Raw genomic sequence first — 16560 nt, 5'->3', positions numbered from 1 at the left:
ATGCAGGACATTAAAAAAAAAGATTTGACTTGAAAGGATTTCTTTTAAGGTTAAGAGAAAAGCAGAGAAGCGTATATCTCGCCATTTTGTAAATAATAATAAAACACTACCAGAAAAAGAAAACAATCATGCATGTTTACGGATAAGTGTTTGTAAAAGACTGAATTCAAAGGAAAACATGAATAGCTACATACCTGTTTGGGGAAGGGGAGTAGGGATGTGAAGTGACAGTAAGGCAGACATTAAGGGGATGCAAGGAGCCATGCAAAACAATGGGGGGAAAAAGACAAAACATAAAACAATTGACTATTAAAGAATTTGTATGCACATATGTAAAAGTGTTACAACTAATTGAGCTTCGCTAAGTAAAAGTGAGTAAACCTGGCTCAACATATGGTACTTTTTTTTTCTCGGATGTGAAAAAAGACGTTATTAAAATGAATCCCAGAATTAAAGTTTCAAAAGCTTAAAGGGGCAATTCTATGAAAGTGTCCCCGAGTATTTAACGTGGTGCAGCGCACCAGGGTTGAAAACCCTGCAGGCAGAGAAATAAGATCTAGTTAGGCGCAGAGTGGGAGTTTCAAATATTATCCAATCAGGGCAGTTCTGTTTCTATAAAGAGAAACCGGGACTAGCTGACAACCTGCAACTGGACCCAGGGTAAGTCGCCGAGCATGAACGATCTGCAAGGTCAGAGCTCGACTGTGATGTCGCTGCAGGAGGCGTGTGAAGCCTACCTGGTAAACTCAAGGACACCAATCTGAGTGCCATGTAAGCCAGAGGATCACCGTCATTCCCAAGGTCAGACAGCTCTTGAGCCACATCTCAAAAGCATTTTTCAGGGCCACCCAATTTTGGAAAAAGCCGATTTAGCAATATTGCCCAAGAACATAATGTCCCCACTTTGGTCTCGCAGAGAACGCCAAGGAAATGTTGAGTTGACAAACGAGCACATAGTACACGGACCCAGCCTCAGCCACAGGTTCAATCGCAGCTACAGGCAGTTACCACTGAGGACGAATGTTTGGGGTGTGGGACTTCAGGATCGGTTCAATAAAGCTCCCCCAGGTATTTCTAACATACAGGTAGAGATGTAAGCTTCTGGTTAAAATGGGACTAGGGAAATAGATCCTGAGCGTTGAAGCTTAAATCACTTGGGAGACCAAAATCAAAACGAAACAAAACAAGAAAACCAAAACACCAGCTTCCTCAGGAATCAATTTACAAATCCCACAGCGAGAATTTCATCTCAAAAGAATTCTGACGTGAAGCAACGACTGGCTTAAACACACTGCATTTGCATGGGGCTAAAATTTATGAAACTTGTAAGACAGGAGAGCTTGTGTACTTAAAGCTCTTTCCCTGAAATAAGTAGGTGGCTCTTAAAAGAGCCGTTGGGTTATTGGAAGCAGCTTCCAACCAGAACTTTTACTTTTTCTTCGGTGCTGCCTTCTTGGGCTTGGCAGCAGTCTTTGGCTTGGTCACCTTTGCTTTGGCCGCTTTGGGTTTCACAGCCTTGGCTTTAGCAGGACTCTTACCTATTTTCTTAGGCTTTACAACCCTGGACTTCTTAGGACTCTTGGAGGACTTCTTTGTCGCCGCAGGCTTTTTAGCCTTCTTCGGAGTCTTGACACCTTTTTTACCAGCAGCCGCCCCGGTGGCCTTCTTGGGCTTCTTAAAAGAACTTGTTACCTTCGCTTTCGCTGCTACCTTTGTGGCGCTGGGCTTGCTATCCACCGAGGCTACTTTCTTGTTGAACTTGAAAGAGCCCGAGGCGCCGGTGCCCTTAGTCTGCACCAGAGTGCCTTTGCTCACCAGGCTCCTAAGGCCTAGCTTGATGCGGCTGTTGTTCTTCTCCACGTCGTAGCCGGCGGCCGCCAGCGCCTTCTTGAGCGCAGCCAAAGACACGCCGCTGCGCTCCTTAGAAGAAGAAACGGCCTGCACAATCAGCTCCGAGACTGAAGGACCCGCGGGTTTCTTCTTGCAGCTGCTGCAGCCTTTGCGGGCTTCTTCGCCTTCCTGCCAGCTGAAGGTTTCTCGGGGGAGTGGAAGCAGCTGGGACGGGCGGTGCGGTCTCGGACATGACGGAAGCAAAAAAGAACTAGGAAAACTACTAGGACCTGACAAGGCAGTAAAACTCGAGAGGCTCGAGCGCGCGGTATTTATAGGGCGAGGCTGCGCTGTGATTGGTGCGCGCTGGCGCCCGCCCCCGGCACCCTAGCGCCCCCTGCGCGCCCCTCCGGGTCTCCGAAGGCCAATGCCGGCCGCTGGGGCCTATAGGCTTTCTTCCCTGCCGCTTGCACTGAGGCACCCAGACAGCACCCTGCCCCCCTCCTCCCCCATCCCCCCCGCTGGTCGCCTAATGGAGACAGAAATACTAGGCAGGAAAGGGTACGGCTCTGCCGCCCATTACCATCAGAGGGTGCTACTTCTCTTTAAAAAGAAGGGTTTTATCCTAGGGGGAGGTGGGGTGAGAAGAGCTGTAAAGAAGGCAATCACGTAAGAATCCAAGGAGTTTCACGTGAAACCTCGCCTCTAGGAAGCAATGTCAAAAGGACATTTGTTTCTAATCTGCAATAAATGCAAAACGTTGTGTCTTGAGTGAGTGGGGAGGGACAGCAGAAAGCGAGGGGATGTAGGCCTGGTCTGCAGGTTTGGGACAAGTTTTCATCGATGCCATTGCCTTTCCTGGCAGCGCTGAGTGATGTGTGGTAGACCCGAGACGCCGGTGCCCTTGGTCTGAACCAGCGTGCATCTATTTGGGACAAAGAATAGTAGAAAGCAAAAGAACTGGCTAACACCGCAATTAACAAGCTGCACAGGTGGAAAACAGCACGCAATTTCTGTAATTGCAACTTGCTTCTACAGTTTAATGCACTTAACGAACTTTTGACCCCTTTTCACCCTCACAACATATCCCAAGCTCAAACCTAGCACAAGAGAACTATCAAGTAAGCACTGGTGGACTAAACTGTTCCGGAAAGGCATTGCACGCGGGGAAGTGTGTGCGTGTGGGTGTCGGGGCGAGGGTGGGGGATACGTTGCTTTAGTGTGAAAGCACAGCCCGGGGATAACATTTTAGGGCAGTCTCGCTTTAACTTGTTTTTGGTTGTACAAGCGTCAACAATGCTAAAACGACTTCAGACTGCGAATCAGGCCAACTACTAAGAGAATAAAATGCCCCTCTCACAGCCCCGTTCTGGATAATATCCCCTCACAATTCTGCCCTGGTATCGCCTAGCAGCAGGGAGAATGCAGTGACGAGTCATTCCCGCGCGCGCGACTGCAGTTTTCAAACAAGTCCGCACAGGCCTCAGTAACCGGAGCTTCCCTGGTAGCCCTCAAACAACATAAGAGCTTGTTTCCGGCTTGTGGCCAATAATGTAAGGGTTACATAGAAGGGCACGATTCGGCCAGCTTCTTTACCACCCTTTGTTACTTGCTTTCTTGAGAGTCTGTATTTACAAAATGCATTATGTAATTTCTAAGAATTTGAAAAAGGACAGTTGGAACTATGAGTCTTAGTTAGAAGGATAGTCATTTATAACACAGGTATACAATCTTTCTCCAAGGTGAAGTTTTCGTAAGTGAAAACTTCTGGAAAGACATAAACTTTTCTTAGAGTAATAAACGTGGCTTCTAATCAAACAAAGCTTTTAAAAGAGAAAATATGCATGCAGAATTTTCTTGTTTAAATAATTTGTACCTCCCGTGTCTAATGGGTTAAACTGCTTCAAATGCAACAGAAACGCTCCATGCAAATGAAGCATGCTAGATCTCCTTTCTTAATGGCTATCCAGTATAATAAACTTAGCCAATGAGAAGGTAGAATCTGGGTTACCGCCTCTTCGTCTAAAAGGTCCTCATTCGGTGTTCTTAAAGTCGACTATTTTACGTGACATATAGGAACAGTCGTTGGCAATATTAAGCTGTCCTCGTTTTGGTCCGTAATCCATTCATAGGCCCTAGTCCCTCGCCTGCTCCTCATAGGTAAACTCTGAGACGTTGTGCATGGCGTGATTGTGTGTCCGGCGTTGTACCTGGCTAAATGTATTCTAAACTTTAGAAAACTTAAGTTTCAGGAAGTTCCAAGTGTAAAGTCAGAGCATAAACAACACTTAACAAAGAAGTACCTTGTTACAGGAAATATTTCTGGAAACGCCAGTTTGATTTTACTATGCTTGAATTTACATCTTGTAGGTTTCAAAGAAGTTTCTCAGTTTAAGCGTTACAGAGGGATTTCTTTTTTTGTGAAATGGTTTTGGAAATTTATAATCCGTTATCGGGTTATCGAGCAGGGAATGTAGAATACATGAGGGCAATATTCTCTCACTCTCCCCTCCCCTCCAGAACCTAAATAAATACACAGCACTACAGTACCAATGAAGTTAAGGTCTGTTTTTTCGAAAAGGTAACGCTCAAGGCATTGCATTCTCATGAAAATCGTGGGCGGAAAAGAACACAAAAACAATTTGAAAAGAGCCGAGGATATAACGTAGTGGCCAACGAAACTGCACGGTTTCTGGAAAGTTTAAATGTAGACCAATCAGAGCTTGTTACGTAATATTTAAACATTTTTCTCGCCCAATCACTTCACCTTAGGTACTATAAATACTTGCAAACTGGTGGGCGATGTTTTTGCGCTAATATTCGGTACGTCTGTGTATCTGTAACTTGTCATGGCTCGTACTAAGCAAACTGCTCGTAAGTCCACTGGCGGCAAAGCGCCTCGCAAGCAGCTGGCCACCAAGGCGGCTCGCAAGAGTGCGCCGGCCACCGGCGGCGTGAAAAAACCCCACCGCTACCGACCCGGCACGGTGGCCTTGCGCGAGATCCGCCGCTACCAAAAGTCCACGGAGCTTCTTATCCGTAAACTACCTTTTCAGCGCCTTGTGCGTGAGATTGCCCAGGACTTCAAGACCGACCTGCGCTTCCAGAGTTCGGCGGTGATGGCACTGCAGGAGGCATGCGAAGCCTATCTGGTGGGGCTTTTCGAGGACACCAATCTGTGTGCCATCCACGCTAAGCGTGTTACCATCATGCCCAAGGACATCCAGTTAGCCCGCCGGATCCGCGGGGAGCGGGCATAATTACAGCTTTTCTCTGAAATTTCAACCAAAGGCTCTTTTCAGAGCCACCCACGTTTTCAAGTAAGGGCTGTAAGAAACTAACTTTCCAACTCAAGTTGTTCAGTATAACTTTGCATCTGCTTGGGAATGAATAGACATGCATCAACACTTGTCGGATTATGGATAACTTTTGTCTAAATATCCACTGCGTATGCGAACACACTGACCCTTTATAAGTTTATGTAAATAGTACTGTTTTCTCTTACCTTAGTAAAGAGCCAGAGTTTCAGAGGCACGCGAAATGATTGGCATTTGCAGAGCATTTTAAAAACATGGCCTTGTATTAGTTGTGAAACACAGGAATAGTGTGAGTATAAACATTTTTACGTTTCTAACTTTGATCTTGATATTTTTACAATTATCAAAATTTATTGATAATACATTTTCGCCTTCTACTTAGGATATTTGGAATCATGTTTCCTCTTAAGCCTAATTCCTCCAAGTACTGTAGTTAAAACAGTAGCCCAGTCAAGGAAGCAAAGACTATTGGTCAAACTGACCGCTTCCCACCTGCCCCACCCGCCCCGCCCTTCCCGTCCTTCCGCGTGAGTTCCCGGGGCTTGGAGGCGGGATTAAGGGAGGGGACTGTTGGCGTCACACTTCCGGTTTGCGCGCTTTCCATTCTCTCTTTGGGGGAGTTGGGCGGGGGAGAGGTGGTAGGTATATAAGGATCCGCTCTCCCTTTCTTTGTCAGTTGCTGTTGGTTTGCTTCTTTCGAGACCATGTCTGGACGCGGCAAAGGCGGCAAGGGTCTGGGTAAGGGAGGCGCTAAGCGCCACCGCAAGGTTCTGCGCGACAACATCCAGGGCATCACCAAACCCGCCATCCGCCGTCTGGCCCGGCGTGGCGGTGTGAAGCGCATCTCCGGCCTCATCTACGAAGAGACCCGCGGGGTGCTGAAAGTGTTCCTGGAGAACGTGATCCGGGACGCCGTCACCTACACCGAGCACGCTAAGCGCAAGACTGTCACCGCCATGGACGTGGTCTATGCGCTTAAGCGCCAGGGACGCACTCTCTACGGCTTCGGCGGTTAATTAAGCTTTCCGATTTCGCCATCAAGAATTAGCATTTCTCAACCAAAGGCCCTTTTCAGGGCCACCCAACTACTCATAAAAGAAAGCTGTAACCATTAGCCAAGGCACAGGAGTCTGCAGCTCAATGGTGTGGTTAAAATGAAAACTACTGAGTCAGAAAACATTGCGGAGATTAATGTCTATATATCCATGTAACTCCCACTCTCGCCTCCATTCACTGGACACAGGTAGGGGGTAAAGGTGATACTCAACTTACTAAAGAAAAGTGGGAAAGAACCAAGTATGGCGAGAAACTTGAATCGGTTTAGCAGGAACAAAGAGAAGCACTGCCCAATCAGCAAGCCCCATTCATGGATTTCAACCAATCAGAACTGATGATCTCATGTGGTTCCCCGCGGCGACCCAAATTTGGGGGATGGGAAATCGGGCGAGAAACGCCAAAGCCCTTGTTTAGAGAATTTTTTTAATTTGTGTTTTTACGGGTTATGAAATAGACTCCGACGAGACATCTGAATGGCTCTCAGTCATGTCCTGAGAACAGTACTGAAATTACCGCCTCTAATAGGATGATTTGTCTAGATTAAAAAAATAATCTCTAGGGCTTCCCTGGTGGCGCAGTGGTTGAGAGTCTGCCTGCCGATGTAGGGGACACGGGTTCGTGCCCCGGTCCGAGAGGATCCCACGTGCCGCGGAGCGGCTGGGCCCGTGAGCCATGGCCGCTGGGCCTGCGCGTCCGGAGCCTGTGCTCCGCAACGGGAGGGGCCGCGGCAGTGAGAGGCCCGCGTGCCGCAGGAAAAAAAAAAAAAAAAAATTCAGACTGCCAGCAAACCCAGGGCATTGAATTCAGGCGAAATTAAAATCTCGTTTACGAAGAAAACGCACTTCCTTCTCTTTCGGTGTCAACACAGCCCTCAGCAGTTAGCTGTACTTTTTTCCTTACTTCACAGAGGAATGGAAATTAGGGTGATGGAAATGTTCTAAAATTAAATAGATTGTAGTGATTGGTTGTACAACTAGGTAAATATACTAAAATTCATTGAGTTGTACACTTAAAGTGGGTGAATTTTATGGTATGTAAGTTATATCTCAATAAAGCTGTTTTACATATATGTATATGTATGTGTGTGTGTGTGTATATATATATATATGTATATATATACATATATATATACACACATATATAATCACCAGGCAGGGTAGCAGGAGATTGTTTGTAGGGTAGGCACTGTTGGTCTGTGAAGAGTTTCTCTTGCTAAAGTTGAAAGTATGGCCTGCTTGGTCTAGTCTGTCATTATAGCCACAGGAGGTTTTAAGCAAGAATGTCCCTAGTCCAATTATATATTCCAGTAGCATATCAGACTTTAGAACTCAGCTGGAGAAAGGATGTGAATTCACTTGAAGTTGGCTAAAAGGAAAACAGCTTATCCTCATCTAAAAAGATATTCACAGATGCCTCTGTCATTGGGTTCCTTTTTGTATCATTTTTATAGAAGGCTGATTTCAGCCTCGGTGTGTTAGTTTCAGTCAATAATTCTCCTAGCTTTTTTGGTCCCATTTCCCACCTGATAACTGTCCTCCAAGATTTTGGGGGGAATGATAAAAGTACAGAGCCTGGCTTAATTTAAACTGTCAATGGGGAGCGTTCAAGGCTGCATTCTAGATGACCAGAGGAGCAAAAATGGGCCTGGTTGGGATAGTGGTCACTTTATGTTTTCCTTAGCTGGTGTCCTGGTGTCTGTCAGGAGATATGTATTGATTTCATGTAATGTGCCTGATACTGTTGTAGGCATTGGGGTACACCAGTAAGCAAATTAGAATTTCCTGTCCTCCATTCAGAGCATATGTAATGAAGTGTGTGGATAGTTTTCCTGCACTGGAGGGAGGTGTGGTTGCTCCATAGACCAGCTTCTGTTATGGCTGGCCTGTTTTTTTAGTTCATAAGCCGTGTAGATAGTATCACACTCATTTTAGTCACACCCACTACCTGAGTGAAAAACCTGTGAGCCTTCCTCAGGCCTAACAGTCATGAAGTCCTTGTTCAGAGCAAAGATAATGCTGCCTGATTTGCCACTCCTGCAACATTCCTAAGAGCCAGAGAAAACCTGGCATGCTGACTGATTCAGACAGTGCCAAGTCAAGGAATTGTAGATGGGGGATCAATTATGGCAGCCCTCTGGTGGGCTAGGGGGGTGGGAGAGGGCCTGAATGCTTGTGTAGAAAATTCACGCATGCATTCATTCAACTCTGCCATGAAAGGACACAAGGGAAGACAGCAGTCTATGAAGCAGGAAATGGGTCATCAGACACCAGATCTGTCTGAATCTATCCAGTGCCTTGATCTTGGACTTCAGTCTCCAGAACTGTGAGAAATGTTTGTTGTTTAAGCACACAGTCTATGGTGCTTTTATTATAGCAGCCTGAACCAAAACACCATTTTATGGATATAGATTATATTTTATCTGGTCCCTTCTCATGACAATTTACATTGTTTCCACTCTTTTACCATTATAAACAATGTGCTGCATTAAACCACGTTTAAGTTCTTAGTGATCTCATCCAGTCTCACCGTTTGTATGTTGATGAGTCCCCAAATTTTTATCTAGTCCAGACCTCTCACCTGAACTTTAGAATCTCGCTTTCCCAACCACCTAGTCAGGTGTCAAGAGAGAGACATTAGCAGAGTAACGAGGCAGCAAAGTGTTTTCTAAAGCAGCCATCAGTACACGCTTTTCAAACATTAAATCAAAGATGCTGATTATTGTTAGCTGGTTTATCAATTTGAGGACATACTTTAAAAAACCTTTTATAATAACATAGTCATGTTTGAAAGTTTCATTAAAAAAAATACAGTTTACTGCAGACAGAGGAAAGAGATGAGCTGGAAGGAAGGTGAAGGTGCAAGAGAGCCACTAACCACAAAGGAGGGAGCTTCTCCCTTACAACCTCAAAGGCCCTGACAGAGGCCTAGGTGTTCAGAACAGACTCCCTTAGTCTAGTAAATGGGAATTTACAAACTCTGCTTAGCTAGAGGCTTAGGGAGGGCCCCCAGCCTGAGGATGAAAATCAGCAATACCGAGGCATTGTTAAACCCGAGATCACTGGCTTTACGGGGGGTCACGACACTCAGCATGATGCCTGGCTCAAACTCTAGAGGTACCTGAGGCCAAGGTCTGGGGCGCGACCCAGCGGAGGACGGGGAGGTGCTAGGAATGGAGAGATCACAGAAGGCAGATCTTTCCTGACTTTGCTAAAGGCAAATACACTAGGAACTACCAGCTGGCGTCTTGCTCGCAATGCATTTTAATTGATCCGGCTTCTGACTTCTCGTGAGCGAAGCGGCACCCTCGCAGGTTCTGGCAATTTGTACAAATATTTACTGAACCCTCCCAGGACCAAAAACAAGATCGGCGGCGACTCAGTAATGCCCGCTTCCCAAGAAAGAAACGGCCTCCTCGACGAAACTCCGGCTGGCAGTTGTCGCTCCTTTTACAGACGATGTGGGGTAGGCAGGATCCCTCCCACTAGAAAAAGCCGGGGACGCCGGGCCATAAGTCCTTCATTGAGGTTACCGGGACTTCCAGACCCCTCTCATTAGCTTTCCTTAGTCCAGTGTTAGCCCCACCCACAAGCAAGCCCTTGCAGCCTGATTAGGCAGAGGTACCCCTACTCTTAGCAGGTACCCAAAGATTGGCTGATGGACACCGGCAGTGAAAGCGAACAGTTTGGCCCGTAGATAAGGCCACGTTAGCCTTAAAACAGAACCACTTTTTTCCCAACAGATAGGTTTTGAACACGGAAGTCACGTACAGCTCTTCCTGAGCGGAGGTGGGCGGCCCTGAAAAGGGCCTTAAAAAAAAAAATGTATAGAATGAGACTTTAGCCCCCGAAGCCATAGAGAGTGCGTCCCTGGCGCTTGAGCGCGTAGACCACGTCCATGGCGGTGACAGTCTTGCGCTTGGCGTGCTCGGTGTAGGTGACGGCGTCCCGGATCACGTTCTCCAGGAATACCTTCAACACCCCGCGGGTCTCTTCGTAGATGAGGCCGGAGATGCGCTTCACACCGCCACGCCGGGCCAGGCGACGGATAGCTGGCTTGGTGATGCCCTGGATGTTGTCGCGCAGAACCTTGCGGTGGCGCTTAGCACCTCCCTTACCCAGACCCTTGCCGCCTTTGCCGCGTCCAGACATGATTGTCTAAATTACCGCAAACGTACAGGATGCAACAGGTTACTGCTTGGTCAAGAGTAATTATAAGCTAGAGTCGGACCTCGTTGAGAACTGAAAGCGCAGGCGGGAAGAGGCACTGACAGCGCCCCTTTGGCTCCGCCCCTCTCGGCAGTGATCCAATGACTATGTGGGAGAGAGAAGCTAGTAAAGAGGTTCACTTTTAAACTCTGGATTGTTTTGCTCCCTTTGTTCTGCATCTGAGGCTGTTTATTTCTTCGGCTGAGAATTCTAGTGGAGGCTTATACAGTACTTTATGGCAAATACTGTACTTTCTCATTCAGGAGGAAGTGATTGTTAGTTGCTAAGGGTAGCAGAATATGACTCCCCATTCCCCCGCTCCCATATGCTTCTTTGGCAGAAGGAGTATTTTTGAGTTGATGATTTTTTTAAAAACACCATACACAAAAACATTTCTAAAAACAGAGTAGAATTTACTCTTTTGTAAGGGACATTTACATTTATAAAGGGAATTTTAAATTGTGTCTTTTTCTCTGTACCAGGAAGAGAAGGATGACTAAATCACTAGAGAATCTCATCAATGAGGAGGCACTAGAATTAATTCTGTATAACAACCTTACCCTCGTTGTTCCTTTTCCTGGTAACCTCTCATAACTGGCTCCCACCCACTTCTTAGCTGAAGATGGTATTTAAGGTGGTGGCTTGGGTCAATATTGGGAGTTTACTCAGTTTTTCTAGGTATTTCTCAAGCCTACGTGAGGTATACATGTTATTAAGCTTCTGTTTGCTTTTCTCTTGTTAATCTACCTTTTATACAGCGGTTCTCAGCCAAGAACTTAGAAGGGTAGAAGGAAAGTTATTTTCCCTCCCTTATAGGTATGTTGATTATTTTGAGCTGTAGCAGAACAGCAAATGCAGAGGGAAGATTTCTCTGAACTCCCATTATCTGCCTAAAGACAGATCCTCCAAAAGGAACTCAATTGTCATAAATCCCTTCCCAAGGAGTTTCATTAACTAGGGAAGAGTGACACTTTTCTGAGGAAAGGACACTAAAAATTGACACCACACCCAGACAAACCTTGGCACAAACTATTGTCCACAAAAATTAATTGTCAATCTAAGAAAGAAATAGAGGATTTTATTAGAGCCAACCTGAGGATTATAACCTGGGAGACAGTCTTTCAGAACACTCTGAGGACTGTTCTGCTTGTCAGAGGTCAAAGCACAGTTATATAAGTTTTTGAGACAAAGAATCATATATCAAAGTTACATATTGAATCTACATAGTCCAGACCTTCGTGAGTAGTGGGGCATCACAATCCCTTACAGGACTGAGAAAGGAATGTTATCCCCTAAGGAGTTACCTGGCTGGAACCAGGAGAAAATTGCTCTTTTCAACGAAGCAGGCATTCCTGTGTCTTCTAAGGAAGTCTGGTCAATCTGTAATGTGCACATTGCACACTAAAGAGGGGTAGGGGCCCAAATAAGCAGAGAGAAAATTTTATGTTTAGAAATTTTCTTGTCCTGCCTTAAACATAATTTTATTTTATCCTGTCATACCTCTCCCATCTATTCTTCTAAGGGCCCAATCATCTTTCCTAAAAATTATTTACTCTCCCCTAAGAGGCCTATATACACACCACCCCCCAACCCCTCTTCCCTATTAAGATGGTGTTTAAGTCTGAATTTTAAGCCACCTTGAGGAGTTACTCATTTTTCCCTGGGTATCTCCCACATATACATGAGGGCTTCTGTTTTGTTTTTCTCTTGTTAATCTGTATTTTATTTCAGGGGTCTCACAGAGGGAAAATTATTTTTCCTTCCCTACAGCTGTGTGACCTTTAACCTTGCCTTTGTTTTCTTTATCTGTAAAACTGGGTAATGATAACACTGATGGAACTCTAGTGAAGATTTAATTTAGCTATTGTAAGCAAAGCATTGGAACAGAGATTGGCCCATGAAGTCCTATATAAACGTGACTTGTTTTCGGTTGGTATTATTTCTTAAAGAATCTTCCTGGACTTGAGATATTGCCCTGAGGTCTCATCTTTACTCCTAACACAGTATCAATCACACAAATATGCATTTACTCATGAGGATTGTTTTTTTTTAAATCACAGCATCTAATAAAGCACAAAGTATCAAAGCATTGTTTTGTCTTTCATACGACATGTTAAACATGGTGGGTCCAAATATGTTCCTTTGGGCCCTCTCCCAAGGTGCACTGACAATCTCAGGCTTCTAGCTTTCCTGCAGCCAAGCCTGGGGTGCTGTTCAAATCTCCTTACCAGTTTCCCACTATTGTGTTAAATCTCTTGAAAACACTCATTGAGCAGTAACTCACTTCTACTGGGACAACTGGAAAGGCTACTACTAAATTTTTAAGTCTGAAAGATTTACCCTGACCTTGACTTCCTCCTCCTTTCCTTTGAGAGACTTTATAACAAACCAAAACTCATTCTAGACTCCAACAGCATTAGCTGTAAACTTCAACCTGTGGTGTAACATCACTCTGTGGGCCTGGGTAAGAAAAACCCTTTCTGACTGAAGACCTTGCAGCAGCCATTTAAAAGATACAATCTGTACATTAAACACCCCCTTTTGTCTTCAGCCTGACCTTAGTCACTCCCCTAATATAAAATAATAGATGCTTAATGCAATGATATTAAAATGCTGGCACCATCCCCCTGCTCAAAGTGTTCAGTAAATTTTCTTTCACAAATTTGATTTTCTTCCACGTTTGATTTTAAAATGTCTGAATTTTATTTCTAAACTGAGCAGAATCTATGCAAGTAAGTAATGCCAAGTAAAAAGGAAATTTAGAAGCTAAAGTTTGTCTTTATTTCAAATTTCGAAAAATCCTAGAGTATGAGAGAAAATGATGCACAGTTCAGGAAAATTAATGCATTTATATGATGCTATGTGTCCCAAACTTGATGCATATTATTCTAATAACAACCCTACGAAGTGGGTAGTGTTACCCCCATTTTTTCTGATGGTGGAGAAATTGATTTGTCTAAGATGACACATGAAGTAGTAAAGCTGGGATACGAACCCGGGTAAGCTAGCATCCAGATGCTGCCAGCTTGCAGAGTATACCCTAGAAAAATTAACAAGGTTATGAATTGTAAGACTGTGTCAACCTTTTTTTCCCTAGATACTGCACAGTTGTTCTGTTGAGGGGCTCAAGTAAATGAAGACTTAAAGCCAAATCCATGTTCCTTGGCTGGGAAGGGGAAGGATCAGCCGGTCCCAGCCATTGTCCCCTGCCTATCTGATCCTCAGAGAGCAATGGGCACTTTTACTTTTTTTTTTTTTTTTTTTTTTGCGGTGCGTGGGCCTCTCACTGTTGTGGCCTCTCCCGTTGCGGAGCACAGGCTCCGGACGCGCAGGCTCAGCGGCCATGGCTCACGGACCCAGCCACTCCGCGGCATGTGGGATCTTCTCGGACCGGGGCGCGAACCCGTGTCCCCTGCATCGGCAGGCAGACTCTCAACCACTGTACCACCAGGGAAGCCCGCACTTTTACTTTTTAAAGGCTATCCTATCAGGCCCTGTACATAAAACACTTTTCCCAAGATACATAAAATATTAAAGGAAAAAGTCAAACAGTGTACATAAGAGTCAGCACAGCAATAAACAAGAAAAACCAAGATACCTGGACTTCAGCAGGGGCCAAAAGCTGAGGGGCAAAATCACCTTGGTTTAAGCCAAGGGCATTGGTGCCTCTGACAGACCTCTTATACGGGTAACAAAGATCTGTGCCAGGCAAAGGCTTATACTAGTCTGGAAAAAATAAAATGTTAAAATAAAACAATATACAGAGAGAAATATCTTTGTCATTAAAAAAAATACATTATTTTGTAAACCAAAAGTTTTTATTGAAACCCTGAAATGTAAATAAATCCAAGTGAACAACAACACCCATTACTGTGTATCTTGTAGGTTTTGTTTTAGGTGGGAGTTGGGCAAATTATTTTAGCAAGGTGAATCAACTCTCATCTCAGAGGTAGGCAGACTACTAGGAATAGGGTATGGAAAAAACTGAAGCAAAGCCTTCAGAATTGGTGGCTGCCATGTTTTTCAGCATTCCGTATTTTATAGTTTGTAAAATATAGTGTAAAAGCTACACAATAAAATGGTTATTTTTCTTCTCACATTTGGTCGCTATCCCATGTGTCACTTTTCACCCAGTACTGAACCCCCAAGCCGAAAAAACGTAAAAGCAAGATCACCGAGTCAAATGGCTAAAGTCCTATATTTGAGTAACAACTACAGCAAAGAACTGTGAAAAAATTGTACAGCATAGCATACCATGGTACATAGCCCTAGAAGAGACAAAAGCAATGTGAGATAAAGCAATACAATCAACTGGAGTATTTACAAGCAGGGCCATAATTAAATAAGGTTTGATAAACTATGTTTGGATGGCTACCTGTTAAGGAAATATGGTTAGACCCTCACCTCACAACTCCAGGAATGTCTGGCTGTGGCGGAAGGAGTTGGGACGGGAAGAATTCTACCCTAACCCACCCTTGTTAAGGGGATAATTTTACTTCCTCACGGTACAGCTCTTCAAAATGAAGTTGTAGGTGGCTCTGAAAAGAGCCTTTGGGTCTAAGATTGGCACTTAATGGAAAAACAAGTTTACGCCCTTTCACCACGGATGCGACGGGCAAGCTGGATGTCCTTGGGCATGATAGTGACGCGCTTGGCGTGGATGGCACACAGGTTGGTGTCCTCGAAGAGCCCCACCAGGTAGGCCTCGCACGCCTCCTGCAGCGCCATCACGGCCGAGCTCTGGAAGCGCAGGTCGGTCTTGAAGTCCTGCGCGATCTCGCGCACCAGGCGCTGGAACGGCAGCTTACGGATCAGCAGCTCTGTGGACTTCTGGTAGCGGCGGATCTCGCGCAGGGCCACCGTGCCGGGCCGGTAGCGATGCGGCTTCTTCACGCCGCCCGTGGCCGGTGCACTCTTCCGGGCTGCCTTGGTGGCCAGCTGCTTGCGCGGCGCCTTGCCGCCGGTAGACTTGCGAGCGGTCTGCTTAGTGCGAGCCATAACAAAACCCCACGACGAGTGTTCTCCCAAATGCCGAGGAAAAGCACTCAGCCGTCCTTCTTTTATACAGCCAGGCCACCAACTATTGGACCCAAGAACATTCGAAAGTACCCGCGCCCTCCTCTGATTGGTCCATTTCTGTGCCTGGCCCCGGAAGAATTAAGAACTGCTTTCGGGTTGGTGAATGAATCCTAAACCCTGCCCTTTAACTATAGCGACTCCGACGCCCTGATGTCATTTTATTTACGCTTTCGCTTCCAAAACGTACAGCAAAGTTACACAAAGCAACGCGGGCACCGCCAACGGATTGATTTTTTGTGTAATTTTTTTTTTTTTTTTTTTCCGGTACTCGGGCTTCTCACTGTTGTGGCCTCTCCCGTTGCGGAGCACAGGCTCCGGACGCGCAGGCTCAGCGGCGATGGCTCACGGGCCCAGCCGCTCCGCGGCATGTGGGATCCTGGCGGATCGGGGCACGAACCCGTGTCCCCTGCATCGGCAGGCGGACTCTCAACCACTGCGCCACCAGGGAAACCCTCTTTTTTCTTTGTTTTAAAGTACAATCACCAAAGATATTTTGGAAGTGCTTAGAAAAATTAGATGGGCTGCCATCTAAAATGATACTCAGATTTTCCAGAGTCTGGCACAAACATTGTGGAGTCAGGAAGATGTTTCTGACACGAGCGCTAAGTACCAAGGATCTGTAATTTACTCAATCCCTTCAGGAAATGTGTAATGTTTTTATAAAGTTGAATAGATGCAGAGGTTTGGGGTGTTCCTTTGAGTCCAACAAAAAATGTTGAAGGTTAATTTTAGATACAGCGCTTTTCACTATACTGAAAGTGAGTATACTTTCCTCACTCCAGTGCGAAAAACTTTACAAAAGTCACCGCTGGAACAAAGAGGAAAGTAGTTTGACTATAAACTGATTCACCTGTAGTTAATCCGGTCAATTTAAACTCGTGTGGCTTTCCTCAGTCATTTCGCACATACTCTCTACTGACTTCCCTCGGGACACTCACTTATGAGCTGTGATTTTTCACCTGATGTCACAACCCTCATGGGCAGAACTGAAAAGCATGACAGCTCTTTAAACGAAAAAGGTGGGTGGCTCTGATAAGAGCCTTTGTAAGTTGCCTTTTTTTTTCTTTTGGATA

General features: G+C 45.4%; 4 protein-coding genes across 4 annotated transcripts; 1 reads left to right on the top strand and 3 right to left on the bottom strand.

Moving 5' to 3' along the window:
* Nucleotides 1–1372: 1372 nt before the first annotated feature.
* H1-1 (H1.1 linker histone, cluster member) lies at nucleotides 1373–2083 on the bottom strand. The gene is given in 3 exon segments (XM_032649302.1): nucleotides 1373–1985; nucleotides 1988–2047; nucleotides 2050–2083. Coding segments are annotated over 3 exon segments (651 nt in total). The 3' UTR covers nucleotides 1373–1428.
* Nucleotides 2084–5811: 3728 nt separating this feature from the next.
* Nucleotides 5812–6309, top strand: LOC116762431 (histone H4). Its single transcript, XM_032649351.1, has one exon. It carries the CDS (start codon nucleotides 5852–5854, stop codon nucleotides 6161–6163), a length of 312 nt encoding a protein of 103 aa, XP_032505242.1. The 5' UTR covers nucleotides 5812–5851; the 3' UTR covers nucleotides 6164–6309.
* A 3623-nt stretch (nucleotides 6310–9932) lies between these two features.
* LOC116762432 (histone H4) lies at nucleotides 9933–10354 on the bottom strand. Its single transcript, XM_032649352.1, has one exon. The coding sequence runs from the start codon at nucleotides 10349–10351 to the stop codon at nucleotides 10040–10042; it is 312 nt and encodes a 103-aa protein (XP_032505243.1). The 5' UTR covers nucleotides 10352–10354; the 3' UTR covers nucleotides 9933–10039.
* Nucleotides 10355–14242: 3888 nt separating this feature from the next.
* On the bottom strand, nucleotides 14243–15837 carry LOC116762402 (histone H3.1). The gene has a single exon (XM_032649318.1). The coding sequence runs from the start codon at nucleotides 15404–15406 to the stop codon at nucleotides 14996–14998; it is 411 nt and encodes a 136-aa protein (XP_032505209.1). The 5' UTR covers nucleotides 15407–15837; the 3' UTR covers nucleotides 14243–14995.
* Between the last annotated feature and the right edge of the window lie 723 nt (nucleotides 15838–16560).

The sequence above is a fragment of the Phocoena sinus genome, chromosome 11 (assembly GCF_008692025.1).
Source record: "Phocoena sinus isolate mPhoSin1 chromosome 11, mPhoSin1.pri, whole genome shotgun sequence".
NCBI classification, from domain to species: domain Eukaryota; kingdom Metazoa; phylum Chordata; class Mammalia; order Artiodactyla; family Phocoenidae; genus Phocoena; species Phocoena sinus.
This window is presented reverse-complemented; position numbering and strand designations above follow the sequence as displayed.

Excerpts from the sequence above, each read along its gene's own strand:
- LOC116762431 (XM_032649351.1), top strand. The coding sequence starts at position 5,852 with ATGTCTGGACGCGGCAAAGGCGGCAAGGGTCTGGGTAAGGGAGGCGCT.
- LOC116762432 (XM_032649352.1), bottom strand. The coding sequence starts at position 10,351 with ATGTCTGGACGCGGCAAAGGCGGCAAGGGTCTGGGTAAGGGAGGTGCT.
- LOC116762402 (XM_032649318.1), bottom strand. The coding sequence starts at position 15,406 with ATGGCTCGCACTAAGCAGACCGCTCGCAAGTCTACCGGCGGCAAGGCG.